At 39.7% G+C, this 27248-nt stretch overlaps 1 protein-coding gene across 1 annotated transcript; it reads left to right on the top strand.

Annotated features, from left to right (window-relative positions):
* The first annotated feature begins 14832 nt into the window (after positions 1–14832).
* ZC3H15 (zinc finger CCCH-type containing 15) lies at positions 14833–26938 on the top strand. Its single transcript, XM_071562297.1, has 10 exons — positions 14833–15058; positions 16924–17025; positions 19709–19820; positions 21406–21558; positions 22621–22712; positions 23759–23941; positions 24621–24767; positions 24965–25069; positions 25302–25428; positions 26145–26938. Exons 1-10 carry the CDS (start codon positions 14981–14983, stop codon positions 26330–26332), a joined length of 1287 nt encoding a protein of 428 aa, XP_071418398.1. The 5' UTR covers positions 14833–14980; the 3' UTR covers positions 26333–26938.
* The last annotated feature ends 310 nt before the right edge of the window (positions 26939–27248 follow it).

Genomic DNA, 27248 nt, shown 5'->3' with positions numbered 1-27248 from the left:
CCATCAGGAGCACCTCTAATCCAAGTAACTGTCCCCCAATAGTCCTCCCAGGATTTCTATCTCAATCAGAATATAGCGAGGACCATAGCCAAGCAGGGCAGATTCTTGGAAACCATCTGTTTTTGATGGAGGAGAAAAGTGGCCATTTTGCATTTTACACAGTAGTTCTATTTTTACTGGGCCTGAGTTACCCCACATTGCACAAAATTTCTAACTTTGGGGTTGAAATTAGAACTGCAAAATCGTGAAACGCAAGGATGCAGACTGTCCTTACGAGTAGAGAGAAACATCAAAAGCTGGTACCCTTTGTGCCAAATTAAAGGGTTTGAGTACAAAGATCTAACAACAGAAAAGTTGAACTATGCTGAAACAAAAAAATAATGAACTGTATTTGCAACCCAGGGGTTGGAAATTATTCATTAACATAAGAAGTCCTCAGCCCTTGATACTGTTTTGACTTTCTTCTCTTTTGATCTTAATGTGAAACAATTTATAACATCAAAACGGTGTTATATATCAGAACTTCTTTAAATTGTAATGCCAGCATTCATAATAATTACAAGTTGCTTTTCAGACCATCTTTGAGAAGAAAAGCATATTAAAATTATCCTAATAAATCCACTAGAGGATTATTGTTGCACTGGAATATCAAAGAATTTAGGATGCATTGAAGATTTATTGTCATATGAAACATTGAAGTGTTAATGATATTAATCAGAAACTGGGTGTTCTTCCTTTGATTAGATGCTATACATCAGCCTGACAATCTTAATAATTTCTGTTTAGACTGATAAATGAAATAAATTTTTTCCCATTACTCAGTATGACTGCAAGTTAATATAGAAATAAAATTATTTCCTTATACATTTTAAATTATAAACTATAGAGGTGCAAACACAGCACAACTGTTTCTTTATTTTGCAGAGTGCATTGTGTTATGAAATGGATTAAGTGATGTGTGCAGCTTCCCAGCCCCCAAACATGAGGAAATTATGGCAGTTATTCTTCTGAGCTGATGGTCCTCCTTCCAGTAAACTCTTCAGTTCAAGTCACTTAACAACAGCAGCATTTATGTGCTTACAGCCAGGCCCAGGTAGACCACATATGCCTCACTGATTGAGAATGTGGAACTTACAAGTCCACAATTATTCTGGACTTTAAAACACATACCTAAGTGTGCTTTGCAGCACAGGATATGAAAAGACATCTATGTTGTTGCTCTATGTTGTTGCTCCATGTTGTTTCCATGCCCAGATGATGTAATAAAAAACAATAGAAGAAAACTTACCAAATCTTTACTTCACATGGCTAACTTTGACACAACCCTAAAATCTGGATTGTTTACCAGCAGCTCCATCTCATGTTTTTCAGCAAGACTCAAACACGGCAAGAACAATCACATTCTCAAAACGAGGAACCCTTGCTAATTCTTCATTTATCCTTACTAAAAATCCTAACAAACCAAGCTTTATATTGTAAATGATTGAGCAAAAAGAGAGCACAAATTTTCCTATGCAAATAAAACCCCTTAATCCAAGTTACTTCATGCATACCAAACCTTGCAAAGCAGGCATGAAAACATTCACGCCTAGCCATGAAGTATTTGTGCTGAGAAATGCAATCTTTCACTTGCACATCAGTATAAGTTAATAAAAATCTTTCAACAGCTTCCTCAGTATTTTTCAGTTTTCAAATATAAATTTAAATAATATACATCAAGAATCCACAGCTACATAGAACAGGCACAGAAATAATAAATGAAAAACTGACTCTCTGGAGGGGACAATTTAATTCATAGTATATGTGATAATGCAAACAAAGCTAAAAGCAATAACTAAAAATAGGCATTATTTTCTCTTTTCATCAAAAGCTGATTATAATCCCTCTAAGAAACCAGCACGATCTCCACAGGCTCCATTGCCCAATGTAAGATATAGTGACATGCATTAGCTGGATGCTTAGATGGGTTTTGACCAGCTTGGGCAGGGTATGGAGGGCAGAGCTGAGCAAGCAGGGCAGGTGTTGCAGCGTCTGTTTAGCAACACCACATGTGCTCAAGGTGCAAGGCAAATACAGATCGTGCTGTGGGACCATGTTTCCAGTGCATGTTGCTAGAGAGGATGTCATTCCATGAGATTTGGAACAAAAGAGGAAATCTAGAAACAGGGGACTTCAGAGAACGCTCACTGATTTACAAGGTTCATTTCCCATAGCAGCATCTAGGCAGGTTAGTGAATTCAAGCATTTTCCTTTCAATAATGGAACAGAACAACATGCTGAGAGAACTGACTGAAAAACTTAATTTCTGCCTCTTTCACAAGGGTATTTCATGTGACTTCCAAATGACCCTACTGAGAAAGGCATTCTTTCTCTACATAAATTATATATGACAGGGAGAAGAAAAAATGTATTTTTAGAAAGCAACACTCCCATAAACTATATTAGCTTTTTGCCATCAGCGTTTAAAATTCCTATTCAACAGAGAACTAATATCATGGAAGATGGCAGGCAATTCCATACTCAGAATTAAATCTGTAAGTAAACAAAGGAGGATCCAAAATTTCAGGTTCCTAAGTTTTGTGAAGTTCAGTTCTCTGATTCAAAAAGAGACAAGTCCCTGTGACTGAGGTAAGAAATGCATGTGACGAGTTTCCCATCCCAAATACAGATGTGCAATCCTGGCACATTCACTACCACAGATCCTCTGTGCTACAAAGGCCCTGCCACAGTGGTACACCACAATGCTGATGTTGGCACACACCCGAGTGCCCACAGGAAATGCCTTGAACTGCTACTGGGATTATAAGCACACATTGCTCTGAACAGAATGACCAGGAGAACGTTCTTGACTGCACAAGCAGCAGCAGAAGCAGCAGCAAGACAACCAGGAACCAAAGAAAATTCAAAACAGGTTCCCAGAGAAGCTCCCTGCCAGGTCTGTGTTGCTGTCACTAAAAGATGCCACAGACCAAGGGATATTTTATGAGACACTTCACAGTAGCACTCCATATGTAAAACTCAGCTGAAATGACTACATAAAGAATTTGAACGTACTGTAATTACAGAAGAAATTTCCAGCTACAGTAGCAAATGAGACAGTACTGAGCAAATAAGTGTTTATCTTTTATACAATGTTTACAAACATTTTTTTCTAATAGACCAGTATCACTCTGCCCTGCTTCTAAGGGCAAAAAATAAACATTTAGTATAGCCTGTTCAATTCTGCAGCATAACAGTAATACAGAATTCTCTTTTAAAGTTCAATTATTTTGTATTATCAGTCTGATAATAATACAATACTGTCATTAACTGCAACTCATAGGAATCAAAATAAGCTGTTTAAATTAACATTAATATTGCTTTATGCTGGCTTAAAGAAAACAACTCTGAAAAAGTTAAATTCACCGATTCTAAATTCATATTTAGGTGACATCAGTAGGTCCATCTTGCCAGTATTTAGGTCTAAAACTTGTCTGGATCTGGTTTAGCTGTAATATACTTTTGTAATGAACACAGCTCTGGGTATAGACAGGAACTTCAGGATCCAATTTTACAGCCAAGAACTTGTGGGAATTGCAGTGAGTGACAACCTTCTGCAGACAAATAAAGCCTGACAGTCTACCAAAATGCCAGAGACAGGGAGGTGGCCTCAGCCGAACACATCTGGCTTTCACAGGCTTAGCAACTCAGCTTAGTACTGCACCAACAACAGCTCCCCAGCTTCTGGCTCAGACCACTTGGGAGCACCATGGGCAGGGGAGGCTGCACAAAGAAAACAACTCACTTATCTACCCACATTTCCTGAATTGCTCTAAGAAGGTCCAAATACCACAACTAATGTACATTTCTGGCTCTGCATAATTTGGATGCTGGCTGCAGTTTTATGCTCTAATATAAGCATGAACAGACTGTGCTTGGAAACAAAAAATCTTTGGTTTACATTTTCTAGAAATGATCCCTGGTCTTCCTCAGTTCTTCCATACTGCCTAAATGCCACCAGAAGTGTGAGATGTCCACTCTACAGCTGGCATATTCAGGAAGATATGATGGATTTTCCAGATAACACATTCAAATAGTCTTGGCTGAATACAGTAGGGTTTCTGACCACAATTACTATTAACTCAAATGAGAAAAGAAATGTTGCAGGTTTATGTATTCTTACAAATTCTGGAGTTTAGGATCTCTTAGGATCAGAGGTTTTTCAATAATACTCAGTCATTCTGCTGCAGCAACACCCTTTTGAACTCCCCCTCACAGTCAGTCTGAATTGGCCATGGTTCTTCTTGGAACTAAACAAAACCCCTGGTAGCCAAAATGAAGACTCATCCAAAACTCACTTCCTCTCAGCCTCTTCATTACTTTCTGGACACTCCTATACCAACTTGTTTGGGTTTGTTTTTTTTTCTTTATTAAGGGACACAGGGATGGCTTCTCCTTCATTTGGAGCTCATTTCAGTAGAAAAACTCACAGTTATTGTTACTTCAATCTCATAATATAGAACACTATGTAAAATGGCCTCTGCATTGGAAGAAATTTACTGTCACCACTGATCCGCCCATTGCTCTTTATAACTACCAGAATACAACCAATGTTCTACTTGTTTTATTGTTCTAATATTGAGAAGAAAGAAGAGACAGTTCAAAAACTTATTGCTGGAAAACTAATGCTCCTATGATGCTAAGTGCATGGAAGAGAGATTGCAGCTCACTTGGAAGAAGGTTATTGGGTAACTCACTTCTCTAGTTCACACTCTCAAATCATCCCATTCTGACAAATGCCCCAAAATAAAACACATTTTAAATGACAGCACAAATACCCAGGACCTGCAGAGTCATTTTGCACTAGCCCTGAAATTTCCTTCCACTTATAGAAAAGGTGTTAGTTTGCTGCCATTTCAGGAGTTCTGTTTGTTCTTCCTGACAGCACCTTGTTCTTTATGGTATGGACAGAGCCATTACTGAAGATGGAGGAAATCAGGTGCCTTCTACCAACAGGTAGAATAAAATCAAGCCCAACTCTGCCTCCTTTCTCCTTCACAACTAGGCTTGGGTGCAGCATTGCTGATATAAAAAACAAGCCCAAACTTCATGGAATTACACCAAAGATTTGAGGAACTCTAAAATGAAGAATAAAAGAAATGTTTTGAGTCCATTACACAGACACTTTTATTTCTAATACACTCAAAATACAGGAACACCAAGAACCTTGTAAGAAATCAGTGGACTCCAATGTCGTACTCATGGCAGCTCTTAAGCCAGCCTGACTCTAATACAGTTAGTCACTCTTTTTTTTTAAGGACAACATAACTTGGAACTTACACACACAATAACATCCTGCTCTGCAGAATCTCCTGGCAGAAACTGTCCATAAAGTTGGAGAAAAAATTCTGAAAATTTTCATTTTTTTTATATGTAGTATGAAAAATTCCTACTGCACTACAGAAAAGAAAATCATTAAAGGGAGCCACCTGTGCCACACAAGGTAAAACATTGTGCACACTTTTCCCCAGTTAGTATTTATCCTGAGTGCAGAAGGTGCAGAAAAGTGAAGAAAGAAGAATTATTATTTAATTGCAAGGCAATTGATAGCATAAGAGTGGGTTAAGGTGGTGAAAAAATGCAACTCAATTTAGCTGAACAGTAGCAAGTAGAGCCAATTGCCTGAGAAATTCCTTGTGGATGGACCTCAGATTGGTGACAGATCACTTAGGCAGAGTTAAGGTGTACACCTCTTGACTGATTTCTTACTATGTCCAGAACTACTGCAAAAAGAAGGCTGGGGACACAGATCCTTGTAATGAAGGCACCAGGTAACTATACTGATTATGGATCAGAGTTCCTGGCTGCACTTCTTGTATGGGAGGTCATTTCAGAAACCTGACAACCTGTAGGACAGTAAGTCTGGCTCCTAGACTCACAAGTGATGCACTGAGATTTTGGCTAGAAATTAAAAATAAATTAGCATGACCTTTTCACCTCAGGCTATTAGAGTTTATTCCTATTTTGAATCCAACTTACATATAACCAGCTTAGAATTACTCAAATGATCTCCAGTTTTAACTTGAAAACAATCTACTGCATGTCTACTACAAAGAAATCAGTGTTTTAATTCTGTGCTGAAAAACTAGTAAGTCTTGGTTACCCTATATATTTAATATATAGAAAGGATCATGGAACCTAAAGTTTAAGCAGAAGGACACTGAGCTGATTTTGTTAGAGCATCAGGGGACTCTGTGCAAGGCGTGTGAGAGTGTAAGTTAATTTACAGGGATCCAAAGATTTTGCAATAGCAAAATAAAATTATTTCAAAATTATGGTGATCCATTATCAGAGGTGTTTGGTTTAGAAGCTCTTTGTAGTACTGCCCTTTATAAGCTGATGGATATTAGAGATACTAAACTATTTGAGGTTACAATGAAGGCACTTTAACAAGCACCAGAGACTTAGGTGAAAAAAATGTTTGATAAATGTCTGTGAGTTCTAAATAGCACATGATTTCCGGACTTACAAAGCTGAAACTCCTCAGGTCCTTTATCCCACATTAAATGTGTTAAGAGCTGGCTAAGGAGCTCACAGAAGTGGGTGTCTGTGGGGAAACAAAACTGAATGCCAAGGCCAGCAGAGCACCTCTCTGAGAGTTCTCATCGTTCAAATGCTAATAATTATAAAATTTAATGATGCATACTGTGGATGAGAAAAATGAATGGTTTGGGAAATGGGAAAGATGCAGGTGTTATGCAGAATAAGTGGACCATTTAGTGAGCTGAGCTGATACAAAAGGTTTTCTTTCTGCCCTATGTAATTCTTACTTTCTTTTGGAAAGAAAACAACTGATTATGAGAAAGGCCTTTGGTTACAAGTGACTTTCCAGACACTACTTCAAGTTAAATGTGAATATTTGATGTGACACTTTGGCAAAGAAGACCTGAGTGATGCTGAATGTATAAGAAGGGCAGAACTTAGTTGTAGCAGTGGGGACATTTGATACCAGTATTGGTGACATTCCAATTAAATAGTCAGATCACTGTAAACAGATTTAGGAAAAAAATAGAGTATCAAGAGGAGTGAGAAGAAACATTCAAGAAATAGAGGAAATGTGCCCCTCTGGAGAGCACATCTCCAGCAGTGGCAAGATTGGAGTCTGTGGGTTTTGGTTTTCATTGTAGTGTAAAAAATGAAGGGAATAATTCATTGTTTTTATATTCTATGTATAAACATAAGATGGAAATCCTGAGAGTATTGGAACTCTGGAAAGGCTGGAAATCAGAGCTACATCACAGTCTGTAACCTGCAGCTGGGAAAAAAATAGCTAAAATCTAAGAAAAACACCCTTTACTATTACAAGACATATCTAATTTAAACACGTATCTTGGGCTCTAAGACATAGCTAAAAGGCACAAGTTGAGTGGACAGAACACGGCATCCCAACAGACAGTAACTCAGAAAACAACTCATCACAATATTTAAAGGCCGGGGGAATACTGTGACAGTCTTTAACTGCAAGGCCTTGTGGATTTACAAGATCCCAATCTGAGAAAGAGACAGTAAAAAGAAAAACCTAGGGGATACAAATCTGTTTGCAAAACCCTGTAAATCAATCAGGTAACTCTGGGCTGTTAAGGAAAAAACTTAGCTGTGAGTTCATACCCAGCATAAATTACCAGAACTGTAGTGGAGTTATTTCTCCAACACTCCTCCCTTGAAATATCTTCAGCAACTGTGTGGATGAGAAATTACTGCTTGTTGACACGAAAATAATTCTACTATTTGTGCACCAAGACATGTTCTTCCCCACAGCATTTTGCTTAATAATCCAATTAGTATTGATAAGACCAGACTACACCTTCCTAAAATGAATCCTGATTAACAGGAGAATAACTTCTTCCTAAAGTCATCTAGGTTTAGACTTGAATACATATGTGACAAGTCATCACAAAACTTTCCAATAGGGAAATTCAGTGAAGAAAACCAGTGCTGATTTAATGGGAAGAAGGTACATCAAACATGTTAATAATGCATACTTAAATCCAGTGCACTTACAGACTTCTCATTTCTGCTGTGGTTGATGAACAGAACCAGATGATGGCAAACAATGACAGACATAATAATAATACTTCATTTATGTCTCACATTTGTTGCTTGAGCCTCTTTCAAGGAGCCTATTGTATGTCTCAGAGAAAATGTGAAAATAAAGCACGCTATTAATTGCAGTGCATCCTACCCTGGACTGCCCTTGTGACACAAGTCAAGTTTGTCCAGACCCAGAAACATCTTTTTAGAGGATTTCATTCCAGCTGAAAGAATACTTATTTCTACATACAAGTACACTAAAAAAATCAAGTGAGAAAATTGTCAGGGAAGTACCAGCAATGTCATTTATCAAATGCATTACACCATGAAAGCAAGTTATTTCTATAACAATGTTTTTGATAGATACGCTGCTGCTGCAGTAAATATAATATTGCTCTAACAAAGGAGAGAGTATTCTAACCATTATGGCTCCTTCTAATTGTCCAAAATTTTGGTATAATGCAGAAATAAACAAGACACTTTTTTAAGTCCTGACTCCAATTTCACTGTGGGGAAAAGAGAAAAGGTAATGTTCCTGTCAAGGAATAGGATTTAAGAACAAGCCTGCAGTAAGAGATGTCTGCTGATTTCAACTGCCTCTCAGGCCTCTGATTCTGCCTTTTCCCTCACCCTCATGTGTAAAGGAATGCCTCTAACCAGCTGTGAAACTCTGCAAAAAAATGTGTTATTTCAATGCAATCACAAGCACAGACTAGAACTATTTCCTTCAAAAGCCCAGCTCATTGGCACCTCAGCCTTTGTGCTTTGCTTATAAAAGCCCAGCTGTGCAACACAGAAAGCGTTGCCCATTTCCCTCAGAGCGGGCGGGCAGCAGAGAGGCTTCTCTGAGCAGAACTGTTCACACCTGCGCTCACAGCCTTTCCCTGCTGGCTCTGCAGCAACACACCCTCACCCTGACTTCAACCCCCAGAGCCAGGCATCCTGTGGCAGTAGAGAAAACCAAATTCCCCTAATGCAGGTTCATGTGAGACTGGAGGAAGACACAGCAGAATGGCATTTGCATTGGCCCTGAGCACAGCCTCCCCTTGTGCTCGTGCATGGATACTGCTGGCCACAGCTCTTGCTAAGCATAAGCCATTCCCAACACAACACCTTATGTGAAACCCAGCTGAGCCCAGCATGCCAGAGTGCACAGGATGGGGCTTTGCCATGTCCGATCCACTAACGAGGCTTGTAGGGGACCTCCTGTCTCACCCACCCTCTCACTGTGAGATATTGTGGAGCTGTTGGCAGCTGTCTGCTTCCTTACCTTTCCCTCTACTTCCCAAAAAGGAAAAGATTTTACCCAAGCACCAGGAACCCATTTTAGTAGAAGTCTCCAACCTTGCTGGGAGAAGTAGTCAACATTTGAAGGGTAAAGAGGTGGAAAAGCAGAGAATTAGGGATTTGAAATCCTGGTGTGGTCACAGGGTAAGAGTAACTTGCTCACTGCCACAGCTCTGTTTGCAGAAGGGGCTCCCTGGGAAAGGAAATCCCATTTTGTGCCTGGAGAGCCTTCTCAGGTCTCCCTCCATGCTCAGCCATGAGGCTGCTCTGAGGAATGCCCAGCAGCAATGGTTGGCAACAGGGTGTCACCCAAAACATTCCAGTAACCCACTGCTACCATAACAAGGGGCTGTCACCCCAAACATTCCCACCACAGCTGTCTCTTGATAAATAAACTGTGAGCCCATGCTTACCACAGGAACCAGCTCTCACTGAGAAACAAAAATCAAGACTTAGCCAGAATCCACACTTTTCATTCTGCTGCCAACTTCCTCTCAGTCTCTTCATTACTCTTTGTACAGTCCTCTATCAACTTGGTTTTCTTTTTCTCTATTAAGGGAAAAGAGGATGACTCCTTCTTCATTTGCAGCATCTTCACAGCTAATTTCACTAGAACAACTTATGATTATTGTTACTTCAATCTCACGATATACAACACTATGTAAAATGGCCTCTCCATTGGAAGAAATTTCCCATCACCACTGACCTGCCCATTGCACTTTACCACTATCATAACACAAGCAATGTCAGATCTACTTCTTCTATTCTTACGATATTGAGAACAATGAAGAGTAAGAAAAAAAGCTTATTGATGGAAAGTTCATGTTCTCACAACACTAACTGAACAGCAAAGAAAGATTTCAGTTCATTCAGGATGTTCGTAACTGGTTGCCCTAATCCACATTCTCAAATAAACTCACAAATGCTGAAAAATAAAACACATTTTATATGAGAGCTCAGTGGATTATTCCACTGTTTAAATGCATGTGAAAACTCTGTTTGCATTTTTTAAAAAAAAGGAAGTACAGATTCATGAAGAGAAAGTTTGCCTATTTCCTTCCTTTCCCCATCCAGCTCAGAACAGGTCTATACACACACAGAGTGCACACACATGGATCAAGTTCTAACACATGCAATTCAGATGCCTGGATGAACCTGTACCAAGTGCACAGAAAGCCAGTGAATGAGGCTTTGATCTCAAATCTCTCACATCTTACTCTGCCAGCTATACTAATGGATATGATTTAAAAGTATATCAAAGTAAAACATACAATTTTATTTCCATTTTAAATCAGCTGCAAGCCACCGAAATTCATTCCAACTAGAGCTAAAGCTAAAGAGAGTGCAGAGCACTCGGTATGTCTACATTGTGTAACTGGAGATACTGACCATTTTCCTAAATGAGTCCACAGCACTACTGGAATAGTTCTGAGGTCTGACCAACCATTCCCCTTGTCTTTCCATGTACAAAAATTTGGGCCTTCTTAATGGAGATACTTCAGTTTAATCGCGTTTTTCTTCATTTACAGCAAAAAGAATCATCTTAATTACAATAAAGATCAAATTTCTTTCAGATGCCATTCATTCTTATCTTGAATCCAAACAATTCACATATAACTAACTTATAATTTCCCAAGTGATATCCATATGTAACCAGAAAACACATCACTGTATCTCTACTGAAAATGTTGGTTTTCCCAGCTGCAAGTTAGTTACAAATACAGACCCTAATTCTTCTCCATTTCCCAGGCTTTCAAAAGCAGAGTTCCATTTATACTCTGGGTTTCCATCCTATGCCTACAGATAGGACATAAAAGGAAGTATATAATGCATTCAGTTCCCTTGAATTTTTTATACACTAAAATAAACAAAAACACAAATATCTCCAGAGTTCAATCTTGTCTTTGTTGGAAATGTGCTCTCCAATGGCAACAAAAGGACCAGAGGACAAAGCAGTTTTTTAACTTTTAAAAATCACAATTTTACCCCTATGTGCAGGGCATTCATTAAAAAGCCTTTTTCGCAACATTCAATGCTGTTACAATCTCTAATATCCATTGGCTTATAAAGAGCAGTCTCACAAAGAGCTCCTAAAACAAACATCATGGCCACAAAATCACCATCATTTTGAACGCACTTGGTTTGCTGTCACAAATGACACTTAAACCACATTACTCAAAAAATATCTATGGTGCTGGTAGCTGACACCAGCTACCAGTCTATATGACATGAACCTTAGATAAAAGCACCCACTTTATTTTTAAAACTGATCTATATTTTAAAGTCCTATGAAAAATACATCCATAAATACTTATTCTTTCATGTTTAGGAAATATTTTCTTCTAAGACAATTTTCAATTTATAATATTCAATTACATAGACAGATTACTAAGTTTTTGGATTCCTCTTTAGGGACAGCCCAAGCCCTGGGAATCCAACCCCAAATTAATATACAGATAGAACTTTTAGAACATCACAGCCTTGGCTGGCAAAAGGCACAAGAAAGGTACAAAGGGCAGAGCATAGTTCCTAGAGCAGAAACCTCGTGAAGGCAACAGTATCCAGCAGAGAATTTCTGAGAAGATTCAGGCTAAAACAGAGTTATCCCAGACAGACAGCTGATATTACCCCACTGCAAATCCAGAGAAAACTGTGCTACTGTCTCTGGAGACACCATCCCTCTGCATTTCTGTATTGCCACTGGTCCTTTTCCAGGTGCAAAATATTAAGGACCAAGAATATGGCACAAGAAAAAAATCCATCAGGGAATAAAGTACAGGTTTATATCTGTTTGTATCTTCCCTACTAAACTCTCCTAAACCTTCAGTCTTTGTTAAATTATTGTTCCTTTGTGACATTACAAGAAGCTCACTGCTTTCTTGCCTGTCGCTCATTCCCAGTGTGAAAAGACCTTTGCTTTCCAGTTAAAATTGATTTTTAAAAGTCATATACATGTGTATGGCAACCATATGACTTTCCAGGAACTTGAACTTGCAACTTGTGAACCCTTGTGATCACTCTGTAAGTGACAGCAGAGTTTGACTGTACACACAACCTGGCCACAGGTACTTGGAATATGGAGCAATTGTGACACCTTATGGCTGGTCCTGTAATGACACAGGAGAGGAAGAAAACCTTTTATATCAGCACAGCTCACTAAATAATTTTTCCTTTAAATTGGAAGAGATTACAAATTATGCCACAAATGAAATATATTTCACAGGAGAAGAAAACATTATGGCCTGGCTCCTCAAACAGAGGAATCACAGCGACATAGTGGGAGTGTGACTGACTTAGGGCAGCAAGTGCCCAAATGGCTCAAACAAAACAGGCACATTTTTAGACTGAATTCCTCCTGTGTTAGGTTCCCACCACCGTGTGCTACCATGTATTTGCTGACGGATTACGAAATCGTTGGTTATTACAGATCTGACCCAATGTAATCAAGCATGCATGTTAACCAGTTAACCTCTGAGACCTTCCATTGCCTCGCACTTCTTTGTGATTCGCAGCTTAAAAATAAAACCCGAAACGCAGAACATGTACAACCCAAAGTGAAGAACGAAAACATTCATCCCTTTTGGAGCATACAAGCTCATGTGTGACAAATGGCTGGTACGATTATTTAGCTGAGCACTCTGAAAATCAGGATGTTTTATTGAACTCCTTGGATCTTGTGCCACAGATCTGTGGGTGCTGAAAGTCTTGTAGGAACAGCTTGCTGTTTGCTTACAGCACAGTCTGGTTTTTAACCTCTGACACATGAGACAATTCTAAAAATATGCCTTGTTATTAAAATATTTTTGGATGCAGATGGTACCAGAAACTACTAAACTTGGTGAGAAACAGAAGCTTTACCTACTGCACAATGTATAAAACTACATCCATTTTAGCAAGACTAAAGCACCTCACTCAAAATGAGAAAGGGAATTTGTACTATTGTGGCTGAAACAGATTGACTTTAAAATCTGTCATTAGCAACTAATATGTTGATATTGGAACATTTTTCAGAAATAAAAAGTTGGCCATTCTGGATAACGCATGTCCCACTTGTTTCACTTGCTTTTTTTCCAGAGCATTTTTTTCTATTATCCAGGAACCACTCGCAAATGTCGAACATAGGAACCAAGTTCTGCATTTCTTCTTGTTGCAGAAACTCGTACATGTGTGGGAAGGAAAGAGCCATGAAAGGCCATGTCACAAAATCAAAGTGAAAATGACACTTGTGGCATGTTCAGAGAATGTGCATCCAAGCCATAGCACGGGAATGCAGCAGTGCACATCAAGGCTAAGAAACCCCATGGGCCTTATGTACCAGATCATGATCCTACTTGGGCATTTGGAGTCAATTTGGGATTGTTTCACCCTTTCTTCATGAAGGTTTGTGCTATCCTTGGTGAAACCAAACAAAGTCTTGGCTCTTCGAGAGCAAATGAAGAGGACAGATGGAAAGTGTGTCTTCCCTCAGGCAGCGATCCAATTTCACACATTCAAACCTGACCTGTGTCTCCTGAAGTGCACACAGACACTCTCTGCACACAGTCAGGCTGTTTATTTCCAGGGGATGGCCCCTGGGCACAGGCCCCTGGGCTCTAATACCCCATGTTCACACACCCGAATTGTGTGTGTTATCACATCACCAAATCCCCTCCGGTAAATCCCTGGAGGTCATGTCAGCACAGCCGACAGACATCAGAGCCCAGACCTGGGGCTGCCTTTGGAAGAGGCTGTCCCTCTGTCCTTCAGAGGGAAAGCACATCACAGAATCACAGAATATTCTGAGCTGGAAGGGACCCACAAGGATCACAGAATCCCAGATTCACGAGGGCTGGAAAAGAACCTCTGGAGATCATCCCATCCAAACTCCTGCCACGGCAGGGCCACCTGGAGCCGGTGACACAGGAACCAGGTGGGTTTGGAATGTTTCCAGAGGGAGACTTTATGGCATTCCTGGGCACTGTTACTGTGCTCTGCCACCCGCAGTGTAAAGCTTTTCCTTGTGGTGATGTGGAACTCCTTGTGTTTTAGTTTATGGCCATAAATACGGATCTTCCACTCCCAGCTCTCGGCCCTGCACAGGACAACAACCCCACCCCGCGGCGGGGCCTTGTGCAGCCGCTCCCAGAGCGGTGTCCGACTCTGTGCTGTGCCCCTGCCCCGGCCATGGCGGCGCCGGCGGCTGAGCTGGGATTTACGGGCTGCTCTTCCCGGGGCCGCCCGTGCGCTCTGTGTGCGCTGCAGCTGCCGAGCCCCTGCCCTTAACCCGGGGTGCAGAGCCCGGACCCCTCGCACAGCGCAGTGTCCCCTCCCCTCACCCAGCCGCCCTTTCCCCCGCGGAGCTCCGCGTGCCCCGCCCATCCGTGACGTCACACGACCCAGCCTCCTCGCGTGACGTCACGCTGTCCAGCCTCCAATTCGTGACGTCACGCGACACGCGCGGCCTGCCGGGAGGTGATTGGCTGCCCCGCTACTTCCCGTCGTGCCCCGCGGGTCCCGTTGCGCCTCCCCGGCGGCGGCGGCGCTGCCTGGCCCGGCCCATCCCGGCCCATTCCCGACCCTATCCCGGCCCCTGCCCGAGCCCAGCCCGGCCCGCAGCCCCCGGCGGGAGCCGCCCCGCCCCGCCATGCCCCCCAAGAAGCAGCAGCAACCGGCGGGGGGCAGCAAGAAGGCGGACCAGAAGAAGAAGGAGAAGATCATCGAGGTGAGCAGGCCCGGGGCCCGGCGCTTCCCGGCTGGAGCGGCCCGGGGAGCATCCCCTGTTCCCGGTGCCCGGGTCGGCTCAGGGGCTCCAGCGGGGCATTTCCAGGCCTGCGCTGTGTCCGCGCTGCCCGCGATCTGACAGCAGAGCTCGGCCCTCTGCCCCTTTCCCGCATCCCTCCGGTGCCCGCGGTGTCCCGGTGCTTCCCGAGTCCACCTCCCTGCCGTTTGGGTTGGCGTCCCTGGGGTTGGACCAGGTGCTCTCCAGAGGTGCCTTCCAACCCTCACAGCTCTGTGATTCCTCGCTCAGTTTGAAACGCGGCTGTCGGGGCTTTTTGCGGCTTTTTTTTTACAGTTTGGCCAATTTTTCAAGAAACCAGATTTTTTAAAAAACTGCAAGGAGGGTGTCTGTGTGTGTGGCGTAGTTATTAGGGTAGTCACACCGACCTTATGCTGACACCAAAAGAATTTATGTTGAGAGTACAAGTAGAGCAGTTATAGAAAATTAAATATTTGCCTCAATTTATTGACATAAAATCTAGTAGCTGCTTAGCTATTAAGGCACAATATCCATGTGATGTGAGTGTTCTTTTACATCTGAGGCTGCAGGATGTTGTTCTTCTGTTCCTTGGACATGTGAGAGCTGGTCTTGTGTTCTGGCTTTGGAGTTTCTGGAGTTCTTACTGAATCCAGCTGTCAGAGAAAGTTCTGCTTCTTATTACAAAGAAATGCAGCTGAATGGGGGAAAACTTACTTTGATTGTTAACAATAATTTACTGTATAATTAAATACAGAGGGATTATATGTTCCATGTGGTGTTTACAGTGGAAATCAAGTGTGTGAATGATAGATTTTTCTTTCCCAACTAATTATTTTGACTTCTCAAATTAGCACAAAGTAACAGAAGACCAGCTGGTGATACATTGTAAGTGAAAAATAGGGTGTGACTGGAAACTTGGAACTGTTTATTCTGTAATTATTTTACCATACATTTTCAGGTTGTTGGGTCTTTCAAAAGTATGTGAGAACTGAGGTATTATCACTGGATGAACATCTCTTAATTTTTTCTGTAAGGGAAAAAACGTTGGTATCAAATCAAAAGCACAAAGGGTTTTTTAGTGCAGGTATTTCAGTTAGAAAAAGTAATTGCTGCCTGAGATGCCTGTGTGAAAGGGAGCTCTTTTTTGGTAAGTAATTTTTACTAGGTTTGGTATAGAAACTTCTTATCAATAAAACTGAAGATCTAGAGGAAGAATTGGTTCAGGCAGTGAAGAGGAACTTCTGGCAGTGGTTTAGGAAGCAGAAACACCTGTTAACTTCATGTAGGGGAAGGCATTAACTTCGAGTTAGTGCAGTTAGAACATGAAAAGCTTAAAATACTTGAAAATAGAATATGTTGCATTTGGTAATTGGCATCTGCATAACATCACATTTGTGCACACTTGAACATAGAAGTAGTAAGTGATTTCAGGTAGATGGAAGGAAAAAAGGCAGTATTTGTGGCTAATCACTCTTCATATTTCCCTCAGCTGTTATTTGGATAGTTTCCAAAAGCATCTTGTCTCATTGCCTTGAGAGGCCTGAGAGCTGTGGGTGCACACAGACACTGACACTGGGACATGAGGAGCCTGGTGATAAAAGCAAGAACTCACACAAAAGCAGCACGTAGAAGGTTCTGTCAAAGGTTTATTGTGAAGATGAAGTGAGGAGTCTAAACTTTGGCCATACTGTTTCTTGGATTGCTTGTGTTTCTAGAGGAAATGATCTCTTTTACTGAGAACTTGAAAGGAGTGGCAAGGGTTGGGTTTTTTGTTGTTTGGTTTGGTTTTGGTTTTTAATTCATGTGGCTATGTGTATCTCTTCATTTAGGACAAAACATTTGGTCTAAAGAATAAAAAAGGTGCAAAGCAGCAGAAGTTTATCAAGGCTGTGACTCACCAGGTTAAGTTTGGTCAGCAAAATCCACGCCAGGTAAGCATGGCCAGTGTTTTCCCCTGTAGAGTGAAATGATCTCTCACTGTACGTGCAGGTGGTCATGGACTGAAATAGAAAAAGGTTGAGCTGTTCCTTGCCTGATGTTGTGACTGGCACAGATCAAACTAACTCGTAGTCTTGAAAAGCTTGTTCAGCTGAGAAGGGTAGAACAGAGTGAGGGGGGTGGTTGTTGGTTTGGGGGTTTGGTTTAGTTTTTATATATTTAAAAGAAGGAAAGCAAATGCACCCCGACCAAACTCAACTAATAATGGTGGGGGTTTTGTCTACAGAGTGTTCTGATAGTAACATAATTAAATTGAAGGTATGCCTGAAAATAAATTGTGGATACTCTCTGCTAGCTAAGTACAGTTGTACCTTCTTTCTCTTTTTTCACTTCAATTCCCACCTTATCTGAAGAATAGCAATTAAGAGTAGTAGTTAAATTGGGGGAAGATAAAAAAAGTATAAGCTTGTTTGTGCTTGTTCTTCTTGTTATGGAAGCAGTTGCTGTAATTTTAAGTGGAAACAAGCCTGACAAGCCTGCAACTATTTGGTGAACTATTTGGTCCAAGAAACTGAAATTCTGAGCCACTGTCTGCTTCTTTGCTCTTGTGCATGATGAAATAAAATGAGATACAATGGTTGGATTATACTTAATCAGAAAACATAGATTTAATGAAAATACTGTAATGGAAATGGTCCAGGTCTCTTGTTCTTACAGGGCTGGGTAGGCTGGTTGTTAATGATTTACAGAGCTGTCTGTTCTGGGAATACGTAGAATAATTACATTTTGTCAGCTAAATTCGTGATGTCATGATACATTCCTTAATAACATAAGGACAAACTAACAGATGTCAAGTACAATTTGAAAAGTTAAGTTGATGTTCAGGTCATTAGATCTAATAATTACTTGTGGTGGAAAAGATTCCTTGATGTCACTTGAAAAACACTGGTGGTATTCCAACAGTTCTCCTGAAACTTGTCCATGAAATCCCTGGATCTGTGGCATACATAGGAATACCAGTCTAAATTAGCCAGCTTAAAGTAACTTATTTCTTAAATGCTGGTAGCTGTTAACTGTGGATGGTGGAAGCAAAATTTTTAACTTCATTATACCTTTCTTACCTTATAAAATAGCTTTCACTTAGGGTTGTCTCTCAGAAAGAAAGGATTCTTTAAAGTATTTTTCCTTGTGTCCTGAGATGAAAATGAAAATGCTGTCAAAGTTTTGGCTTTGGTGTTTGAAGGGATGTTTTGTTGGTTTGTTGTTGCTGGTTTGTATTTTTTGTTTCTTTGGCTTTTTGGGGTTTGGTTTGATTTTTGTTGGGGTTTTTTTCCAGACAAACTTTATCTTCATGCCGTTATAACCCTGGGGTGGAACAAAATATTCTTAAAATACTCCTTTCTGTAGTTGACATGTGTGGGTCTGCATGTTAAATAAAACAGCATTTGTGAACTTTCAGTATGAAAACTGACCAAGCTGTTAATTCCCTTCTAAAACGGTTTGGTGCACTTTTTGAGAAATTCACTGTAAGAACCAAGATCCTTTTTCAATATTACACTGTATTTTAGGAAAAAAAAGTACCCCACATACTTGTATAGTGGTGTGAGTAGCTTCCCACAAGGATAAGAGTCAAATAATCACAGAATTCTTAAGGGTGGAAAAGACCCCTGAGATTGAGTTCAGCCATTAACCCAGCACTGCCATGTTCATCACTAAACCATATTCCCAAGTGCCACATCCACACATTTTGGAACACTTCCAGGGATGTGGACTCCACTGCTTCCCTGGGCAGCCTGTTCCAATGCTTGACCACTTATTCAGTGAAGAAATTTGGCCCAATAACCGATCTAAGCATCTTTTGATGCAACTTGAGGCCATTTCCTCTTACCCTGTCATTTGTTACCTTGGAAGAGAGACTGACTCCACCCTTGCTACAACCTCCTTTCATACCTGATCTAATAATGCTGCTGCCATGTCCTCTTTCATCTGGTGTCAGCCCACTGTGGTATAGAGACAGGCCTTCTCTGGTTTGTCCAAAAAGAGTGAGGCAGAGTCAGGCTTTTTCCTTATATATAAACCTTTCCTTTCCTAGGTGAGCTTGTTTTCCAGTCCTTGGCCTTTAGTACCTACAGAATGTGTTTGACTGCAGGCCACTGGTTAGCCATGAAAGTTGGGTATGTTGAATTGATGCAAATTGCAATAGTGTTTTAAAAGCACTTCCTAAATTCTACGGAGAGCTTTCCTGGAATTGCTGCCAGTACACATGAAGAGAAGGAGCAGAACAGCACGCAGGGGACTGAAGATACAAGAGGGTTTTGGCACAGATCTGGAAGGAGTAGTTGCACTACAAAAGAGCAGTGGATCTGGATGTCTCTCAGTGGCTTTCCTACCTTATAGAGGTGCAGTAGAGGTTCACTGTGGCACTTAAAGTACCTGCCAGCATCCACCACTGACAGCTTTGCCATCCCTCCTGTGTGACAGGTCAGTGCCACCTAAGGGGGCACGGGTGGTGCACACAAGGGCAGCAATTCTGAGCCTTCCAGACATCACAGATTCTTCCCTCCTCCCCTTGTAAACTAATTTAGAATGATTGGCTATTTTAACATGCAGTTTTCATGAAGTGAGTCCTGGCATTCTACATTTTTATTTCTAACTATGCATTTGGGGTTGTCACAGGCTGCTCAAACAGAAAGTGAGAAGAAATTAAAAAAAGAAGACAAGAAAAAGGAATTACAAGAATTAAATGAGCTCTTCAAGCCCGTGGTTGCTGCGCAGAAAATTAGCAAAGGTATGACTGATTTCTCTTCATTCATATTCTCTTACTTGTACAGCTACTTGACATAAAATAGCCCTTCAAAAACACCAGTTGATATTTTAATAAAGTAGATTTGACTGTTTCCTTCCCTATCTAGTGTACTGAGTAGTAGTTTGTCAGTAAGATTTGGTATTTTTTATCTGGAGTCACTAGACCCTTAGAATATCAAAAGCTGTGTTAATACTGAATGGGCAGCTGAAAATACTTTGCTGTTTCTGGTTCATTCATTAGATGTTTCTGGATGTGTGTCATGATTTCCGTGTGTGTGATGGTATTTAAAGCACCCTGTCTCCTCAGGAAACTTAAGTACATCTAAGTATTTCAAGGAATATAAGATGGTAACTATTGTCTTCACAGAAAATTGTACTCAAAGCAGAACAGTAAAAACTTTCCAGTTCCTTCTATCTGACCTCATAATGAGCAGTAGTGTTGCTTTTGGAAGTGTGGTTTGTCTTGAGCTTGGTTATTGAACAAACTAGTTTTTTGATAACATCTAAATTTTTGTTACAACTCTTTTGTTTTTGATACTTCTAGGAAACTGCAGTTGGCTGCCATGTGGGAGAAAAAAGTATAATACCTGTAGGAATGAACTAAATGTTTTGAACTCTTTATTTATCTTCTGGAATACGTGAAATTATGTGCAATAATGTTTTACAAAAGCAGTGTGATTTCCATGTGTGTGTTTAAAGCAAACCTCATACTTGCTCCTTGTCATCAGCAACAAAGGGCAGTTTGGTGTTTATGATCTGCACTGGTCAGCTTTTTCTAAATGAAGTAGATTTTGACTGCAGGTTATTTCAGAAGATTACTATTGCCCAGACTTTTGGATTACATTTTAAACAAGTGTTGCTGTACTTACTTTTGTCACTGGTGAGTCACACCGAGTGAAAGTGGCAAGTGATAAACTCAAATTTAAAACTGTACATGAGTACTTAATGAATATTAAAAATCAAGTACTTCTTGTTTAGTCATGTCTCATAAATACATTTCTAGCTGCTTTCATTGCTTTTCCTAATGACCTCTTAATGCTTAAATAATTCTTTAGTGGTATGATTTTTACTTAAACTGTAGTTTGTTTGATTGAATTGTTTGTGCTATAAGAAAAGTTCCTTATTTTGGGGGCCTATGAACAACCATCTTCTTGTATTATTACAGGAAGTGGTCTGGATGAGTGCAGATTAAATTACTGTAATTTTTTTATAGTGTTATGTCAATCTGTTGGGGAAAGGGTGACATTCAGAAGATGCTTTACCATGTATTAAAGACAAGAATAGCTTACTGAATAGGAAAGAAGTTGCACAGAATGATCTCTCATGTGTTATATTATATTATATAAATAAATAATTTGCTCAGTCACGCTGCTGTCCATATTTCTCTAAACAGTCAAGTGCCAGCTTTGATACTTAATGCAAATATAATGCAATAAAAGTAAGTATGACATGTTCATGTTATTTTAAATAGGTGTTTTTATTCTCTCTAAATCCTCAGTATTGTTCTCAGAACTGTTTGTGCTTTTGCTTAAAAATAGTGTTAAAATATAAACACTTTCTTCACTCAGGTGCTGACCCCAAATCTGTAGTTTGTGCTTTCTTCAAGCAAGGACAGTGCACTAAAGGAGACAAGTGCAAGTTTTCTCATGATTTGTCTTTGGAGAGGAAGTGTGAAAAACGGAGTGTCTACATTGATGCAAGAGATGAAGACCTTGAGAAAGGTAGAACACTTTTAGAAAGTTACTACTAAACTATTCTGATTCTGAAACTGACAGTTGAAGATTAAGTGTCTTCTGTGTTGAGGTGATGATCCCAAAGAGCCTGGTTGGTGGCAAAGGCAACCCATCCCACTGTTCTAAGTTCTGAACAACACAAACTTGCCTTTTCAAGTGTGTTCACAGATGTCCTTTAGAGCTTATTAAGAAAGAGAAGTATGACCTGGTGATACTGAATGGTGGGGTTTAAATCGTGCTGTGTAATATATTGTCATACAAGCACCAAGTTGTACAGTATTTGATCTTTCTGTTAGTTCCTATTTTCTTCTAAGTTCCGGAGAAGTGCAAAAGGAGGAAGTGTAATGAGCAACTGGAGCTGCCTTCCAGAACTGTTACTAGTGTTTGCCCAGATGGGCACAGCTCCAGAATCTGGGATACTTGGGATTTTTTTCTGTGACTTTCTCTCCCCAAATTATTTGTTGGCCAAGTACTCTGTATTTTAGTTTCACTTAGCAGGGATTAGAGATTTTATAGAACTGGTTTTTGACAGTACCTCATGTCTCAGTCTTTATTTGAACTTTGGCCTCTGCCATCCTTAATGTATATGATGGGATCCCACAGATTCACTACTACTGTTACCATTGGTGATCCTGCTTCTTTTGATGGAACCTTCTTTTCCCTTCAACACAGATGATTTGGTATTATCTCTTTCAGTCCTCAAGCTGTATTACCCATACTTCTGGACATTATCCTCTAAACTTCTCTTTTTTCAGTTGTCTTTTCTTGTTTTCCCCTGTTCACACTCAGTACTATACAGATGGAAATACACATTATTTAGTCTTCAGCTGAAACATTTTCTATGCATTTCAAAATACAAATTTCTAAGGAAATTGTCTTGCGAACAGCAGAGAAGAGTTTGTAAACTTTAAGAGCCTGAATTTATTTTCCATTGTATAAGATAGATAAAATATAAGAACTGCATATTAAAACTGTTACTAGGCAGAAAACCACTGACAGCAGTGTTTAGTATTTGGAATTTTTGTGAAGCCATCTGTTGTCTTTTTCTAGATACAATGGACAACTGGGATGAGAAGAAGCTGGAAGAAGTGGTGAACAAGAAGCATGGTGAGGCAGAAAAGAAAAAACCCAAAACCCAAATAGTAGGTCTTCTTTTCTTTTTTTTTTCCTTGTAATTGATCTGTAGTAGAGGGAGTCAAGTGCAGACTGGTATTAGATATGTTTCTCTAAAGATTTTGAATGGAATATCATGTGTTCTAAGTATGTCCGATAGTATTTCTAATACTTGCTAGTAATTTCTAATAGATAGAATTTCTAATAATAAAGAAGGCAAAAAACCCACAACCCCAAAGCTCTTTTCAGTCATTGTATAGTATGTTCTCATGTAAGTTAAAAATGGATGGTGGGTGAAGTGCTTTCAAAACAGAAACGCCAGAGGACTCAGCAATAATCTCATGCAGCCTGTTTGGCTGGAAGATTCATGTCTGGTGATCAAAGTGTATCATCTCATTGCAGTGACTTGCAATATATATTGGTTTATTTTTGTGCTGGGTGATACAGAAGCATTTAGAAGTTTTGAAATTTTCTTCTTTATTTTGGAATTTACTAATTCAGAGTCATTTGTAATTCCTGGGCTTTAAGTTCAACAATGTTCTTTAGTTTTGCACTAAGTGACATAATGTGTTAATCCCTTTCTCATTCTTTGGAACTATTTCACCTCATTTTCAATACCAAGTAATTAAATAGTCTATTGATACTGCCTAACTGCAAAACTAAACATTGATATTGGTGAGTGTGAACTATGAATTGCTTGTTAAAAGTCCCAGAATGGCATCTTTACCTCAGGATCATGAGCTGGAAGGTTTAATGTCTGAGGCAGATGCCTGTTTTGCTTAAAATGTTGGTATCAGGAGGAAATGTGCTGCTGGGTTTACAGCAGTGCAGTTGCCAGTCTTCTAAGTCATCCTGTCTTCTTAAATTGGTATTGTGTTGAGGGGGGAAGCTGTTGCCTACCTGAGTTTCAGATAATCAATTGCTCTTCTTTGTTTACTTTTCTAATAGCAATGCATTTCACACCTTCCCTCTGTTTTGAGCACAACTGACTTTGAATTCCTGTACTGTCACCTGGTGTAAAATGCTGGGGATGAAAAGAGGACATGGTGCTAACAACAACCACTGTTCTATACAGGTCTGCAAATACTTCCTTGATGCGATTGAAAACAACAAATATGGATGGTTCTGGGTCTGCCCAGGCGGAGGAGACAACTGTATGTATCGCCATGCTCTCCCTCCAGGCTTTGTATTAAAAAAAGACAAAAAGAAGGAGGAAAAGCAAGATGAAATTTCTTTAGAAGACCTAATAGAAAAAGAGGTAAAGTTGTCAGACAGGTACCTTTTGGTGGTAGTTGTTTTTGTTGCTCTGAAGACACAGATGTAAAGAACTTGTTAATTTCTAATTAAAAACTAATGTTTTCACAGCTCAATGAGCCAGGGTGAAGATGTGTAGTACTGATTCATGTTTTTTGTTTAGAACCTATTACCTAGTGAATAGAACTATAGCTGTGCATTCTTAGCACAGCTGTTGCTTATGCTTTATTAGGAGGCTTCTTCTTACTGGTATTTCTCATTAATCTGTCACAACAAAGGCTTCTATGGTTTTTCTTATCCCCGGCTCACACAGTCTCCTTAGTTCTCCCATAACTCTAATGAGGAAGGAACCAAGAGAACAAGGCCTTCTGAAAATGTTGCTGCTCTGCTTATTTCTGTCTCCATTGCTTGGCAGTGTCATTGTAACAAGAACTGAGCTATTATAGTATTTTTTTCCTTGTCCACTTTCCCTGTTAACTTTCACATCAACTCATCTCACTAACTGGAAAATCGCACGTTGAATCAAATGGGAAGGTAATGATGCAGGTTTGACAGTGCTAAGAGTTAAGAAGGAGTTGGAAAGAAATGTTTTCTGTTAGTTTCCGGAAAAAAGTAATTAAATTTTAATTTGTTATGGCCTTTGGAAAAAGTTTCTAGCATTAATCAGTCTCTTTCCTTGACAGCGTGCTGCCTTAGGACCAAATGTTACCAAAATTACTCTAGAGTGTTTTATTGCATGGAAGAGAAGAAAAAGACAAGAAAAAATTGATAAGGCTGAGCAAGATATGGAGAGGAGGAAAGCAGATTTTAAAGCTGGCAAAGCATTGGTGGTAAGTTCTACAGTCCATTTTTAATACAAGAAGAGGGAGTACATAAAGTTTTGTAATAGTAGCTGGCCTGGAATTACTTTGGTTTTTTTGTATCCTTCCCCTTGCTTTTTTGAGATTGTTTGTTTTGTTTTGTTTTGTTTTTTAAGCAGTACAAGTTCCTTGAAGTAATAAGTGAATGTTTCTTTTCCTGTGAATAGATTAGTGGACGTGAAGTATTTGAGTTCCGGCCAGAGCTGGTTGATGCAGATGATGAAGAAGCAGATGACACCCATTATGTTCAAGGAGCAGGAGATGATGATGAGGTAAAAAACAGGATTAAATTAGTGATAGTTCACTTGCATTCAAGTTTGAAAACTTCTAACTTGAGAGCTTTTGCAATGCAATTAATAAACTTGTTTGTTAATTTCATACTGCCACAGAGTGGATTTTATCAGAATGTTTGTGTTGAAGGTGAAAAAGGCGGTACAAATTATGCAGAAATGAGGACTTTTGTGGAAAAGTAGTTCATGCAGAGCACCCTGGCTTGTTTTTCAGATGGAAGACCCTGTGTGCATAAATGATGTGGATTTGAACCTGTATGTCCCAAAGGCAGTGGAGGAAACTGGCATTACAGTGGCCAGTCCTGAGCGATTCAGCACCTACACTTCAGTAGAAAAAGATGGTAAGTTCTTCATTTGGGCATCACTAACAGAAGATTGTATTGTTAGAGCTTTCCAAAAGGTAGACAGCAATTTTACTCCCCCACCCTTTGTAAACCAATAGGTCTTTTCAACAGACCAGTAATTAATTTCTATCAGTGGTACGTGCAGTTAAAGCAAAAGCTTGTAGTAAATGCTGTGTACTTACTTTCTTAAATTCAAGCTTAAATAAAAGGTAATGTTTATGACTGCTTCAAGTACATCTCTAAGGGGCTTGTTCTAACTTTACTTTTTTTTTCAGATTTTTGGAAATCATAGAATAGGCATATAAGAAAGATCCAAGGTTTTATTCAGGTTTTTCTCTATCTAGCTTGTAATTTCTGAAAGCAAAGTCCTGATCTTGGTGTGCTTGTGGAATGCATCCCCTTATCTTGAAAAGCCAGAGTCTTTCAAGAGCAGACATTAAGTAGGAGCAACTCATTGTTTGATACATTTATGAAAATAGGAGCTTCAGGAGGTGGGAGTTGGAGTTGTTTGGGGTTTTCTTAACCTATTTTCATAATTGATTATCCAGACCTGCATATTAATAATTTAACCAGTATAAGTCTACATGAATTTCAAATAAAGTAACTTCTGCAGAGTCTCAAAACTTGAAAGCATGTTTAATAGGATTGTGAATTCAATTGGTGATTAAGAAACTTATGACACTGAAATGCCTAAGAATTATGTTTATTTTCAGATAATAAATTAAGTGAAGCTTCTGGTGGCGATATAAACAGCAGCAAGCAAAATGACTTGGAGGAAGATAATGATGAAGATGGGGAATTGGAAAATGGAGTAATTGATGCAGTTCCAGTTGATGAAAATCTGTTTACTGGAGAGGACTTGGATGAACTAGAAGAAGAACTAAACACTCTTGATTTATAAGAATGAACTAAGAAGCTCAAGTGATGAATTAAACCTATGTGACAAAGTGAAAACTGACTACATTTTTTCTTCTTTTTGAATAGAATTCTTAAACAGGATTTTTATGGTTATGCAGCTGAATATAATGGGTACGTGGTATACCAGGAATGTTTTCCTTCAATCTCATCTATTGCAATCTTGACTATGCTCACAGTAAAACTTTCAGAGTAGGTCAGAATTACCCAAGAGCTGAATTTGCAGACAGAGATTATAACTTTCAACTAAAAGTAGGAAGTGTAACTGCTTTGCCAGTAATCAAGTGGGCAATTTGACACCAGGTACAGTATAAAAGTCAAAGTATACATTCTTCAGGAAAACTGCATTTTTATTTGTGATTGTGTTGATTTAGAAACTGCCTGAAGTGGTTTTTAGGCAGGATATTCTAATGGAGCTGATACAGATTATCCTTCTTTAAGTGGTGATTAGCTTTACTTGATCAGCTGGATACTGAAGATTGTCAACTGATACATCATACGATCCAATATGGTGCCCTCTGTTTAAAATGTTTGAAACTTTCTCACCACCTTTTGCCAATAAATCTGTAAATAAAAACTATCAACTTAAAAATACCTGTGTTGATTTTTCTCGGCTAAGTTAGGATATACCAAACTGTTAAGAACTGGATTTTCTAATAGCATGGTAGATGTTTTTCTCTGCAGTCTTGATACAGAAGTGATGGTGTTGGCTTCAGTTAAATTTGGACTACCTGCAATTACAGTTCTTTTGGCTACACTTGATGCTGTGTAAAATTCAGCAGCCAACTCTTTTCACGCTTCCTGTTCTTATTTCCTGCCCACCCCTGAGCTGATGTGCACCACTCACTGCTGTTCCATCTCATTCTTTCCCAACTGTCTTTTGTAGACTAAAGAAGACTCCA

Source organism: Pithys albifrons, chromosome 8, assembly GCF_047495875.1.
Source record: "Pithys albifrons albifrons isolate INPA30051 chromosome 8, PitAlb_v1, whole genome shotgun sequence".
Lineage (NCBI taxonomy): Eukaryota > Metazoa > Chordata > Aves > Passeriformes > Thamnophilidae > Pithys > Pithys albifrons.
Note: the sequence above shows the minus strand (reverse complement) of the source record. Positions and strands in the feature narration are given on the sequence as shown.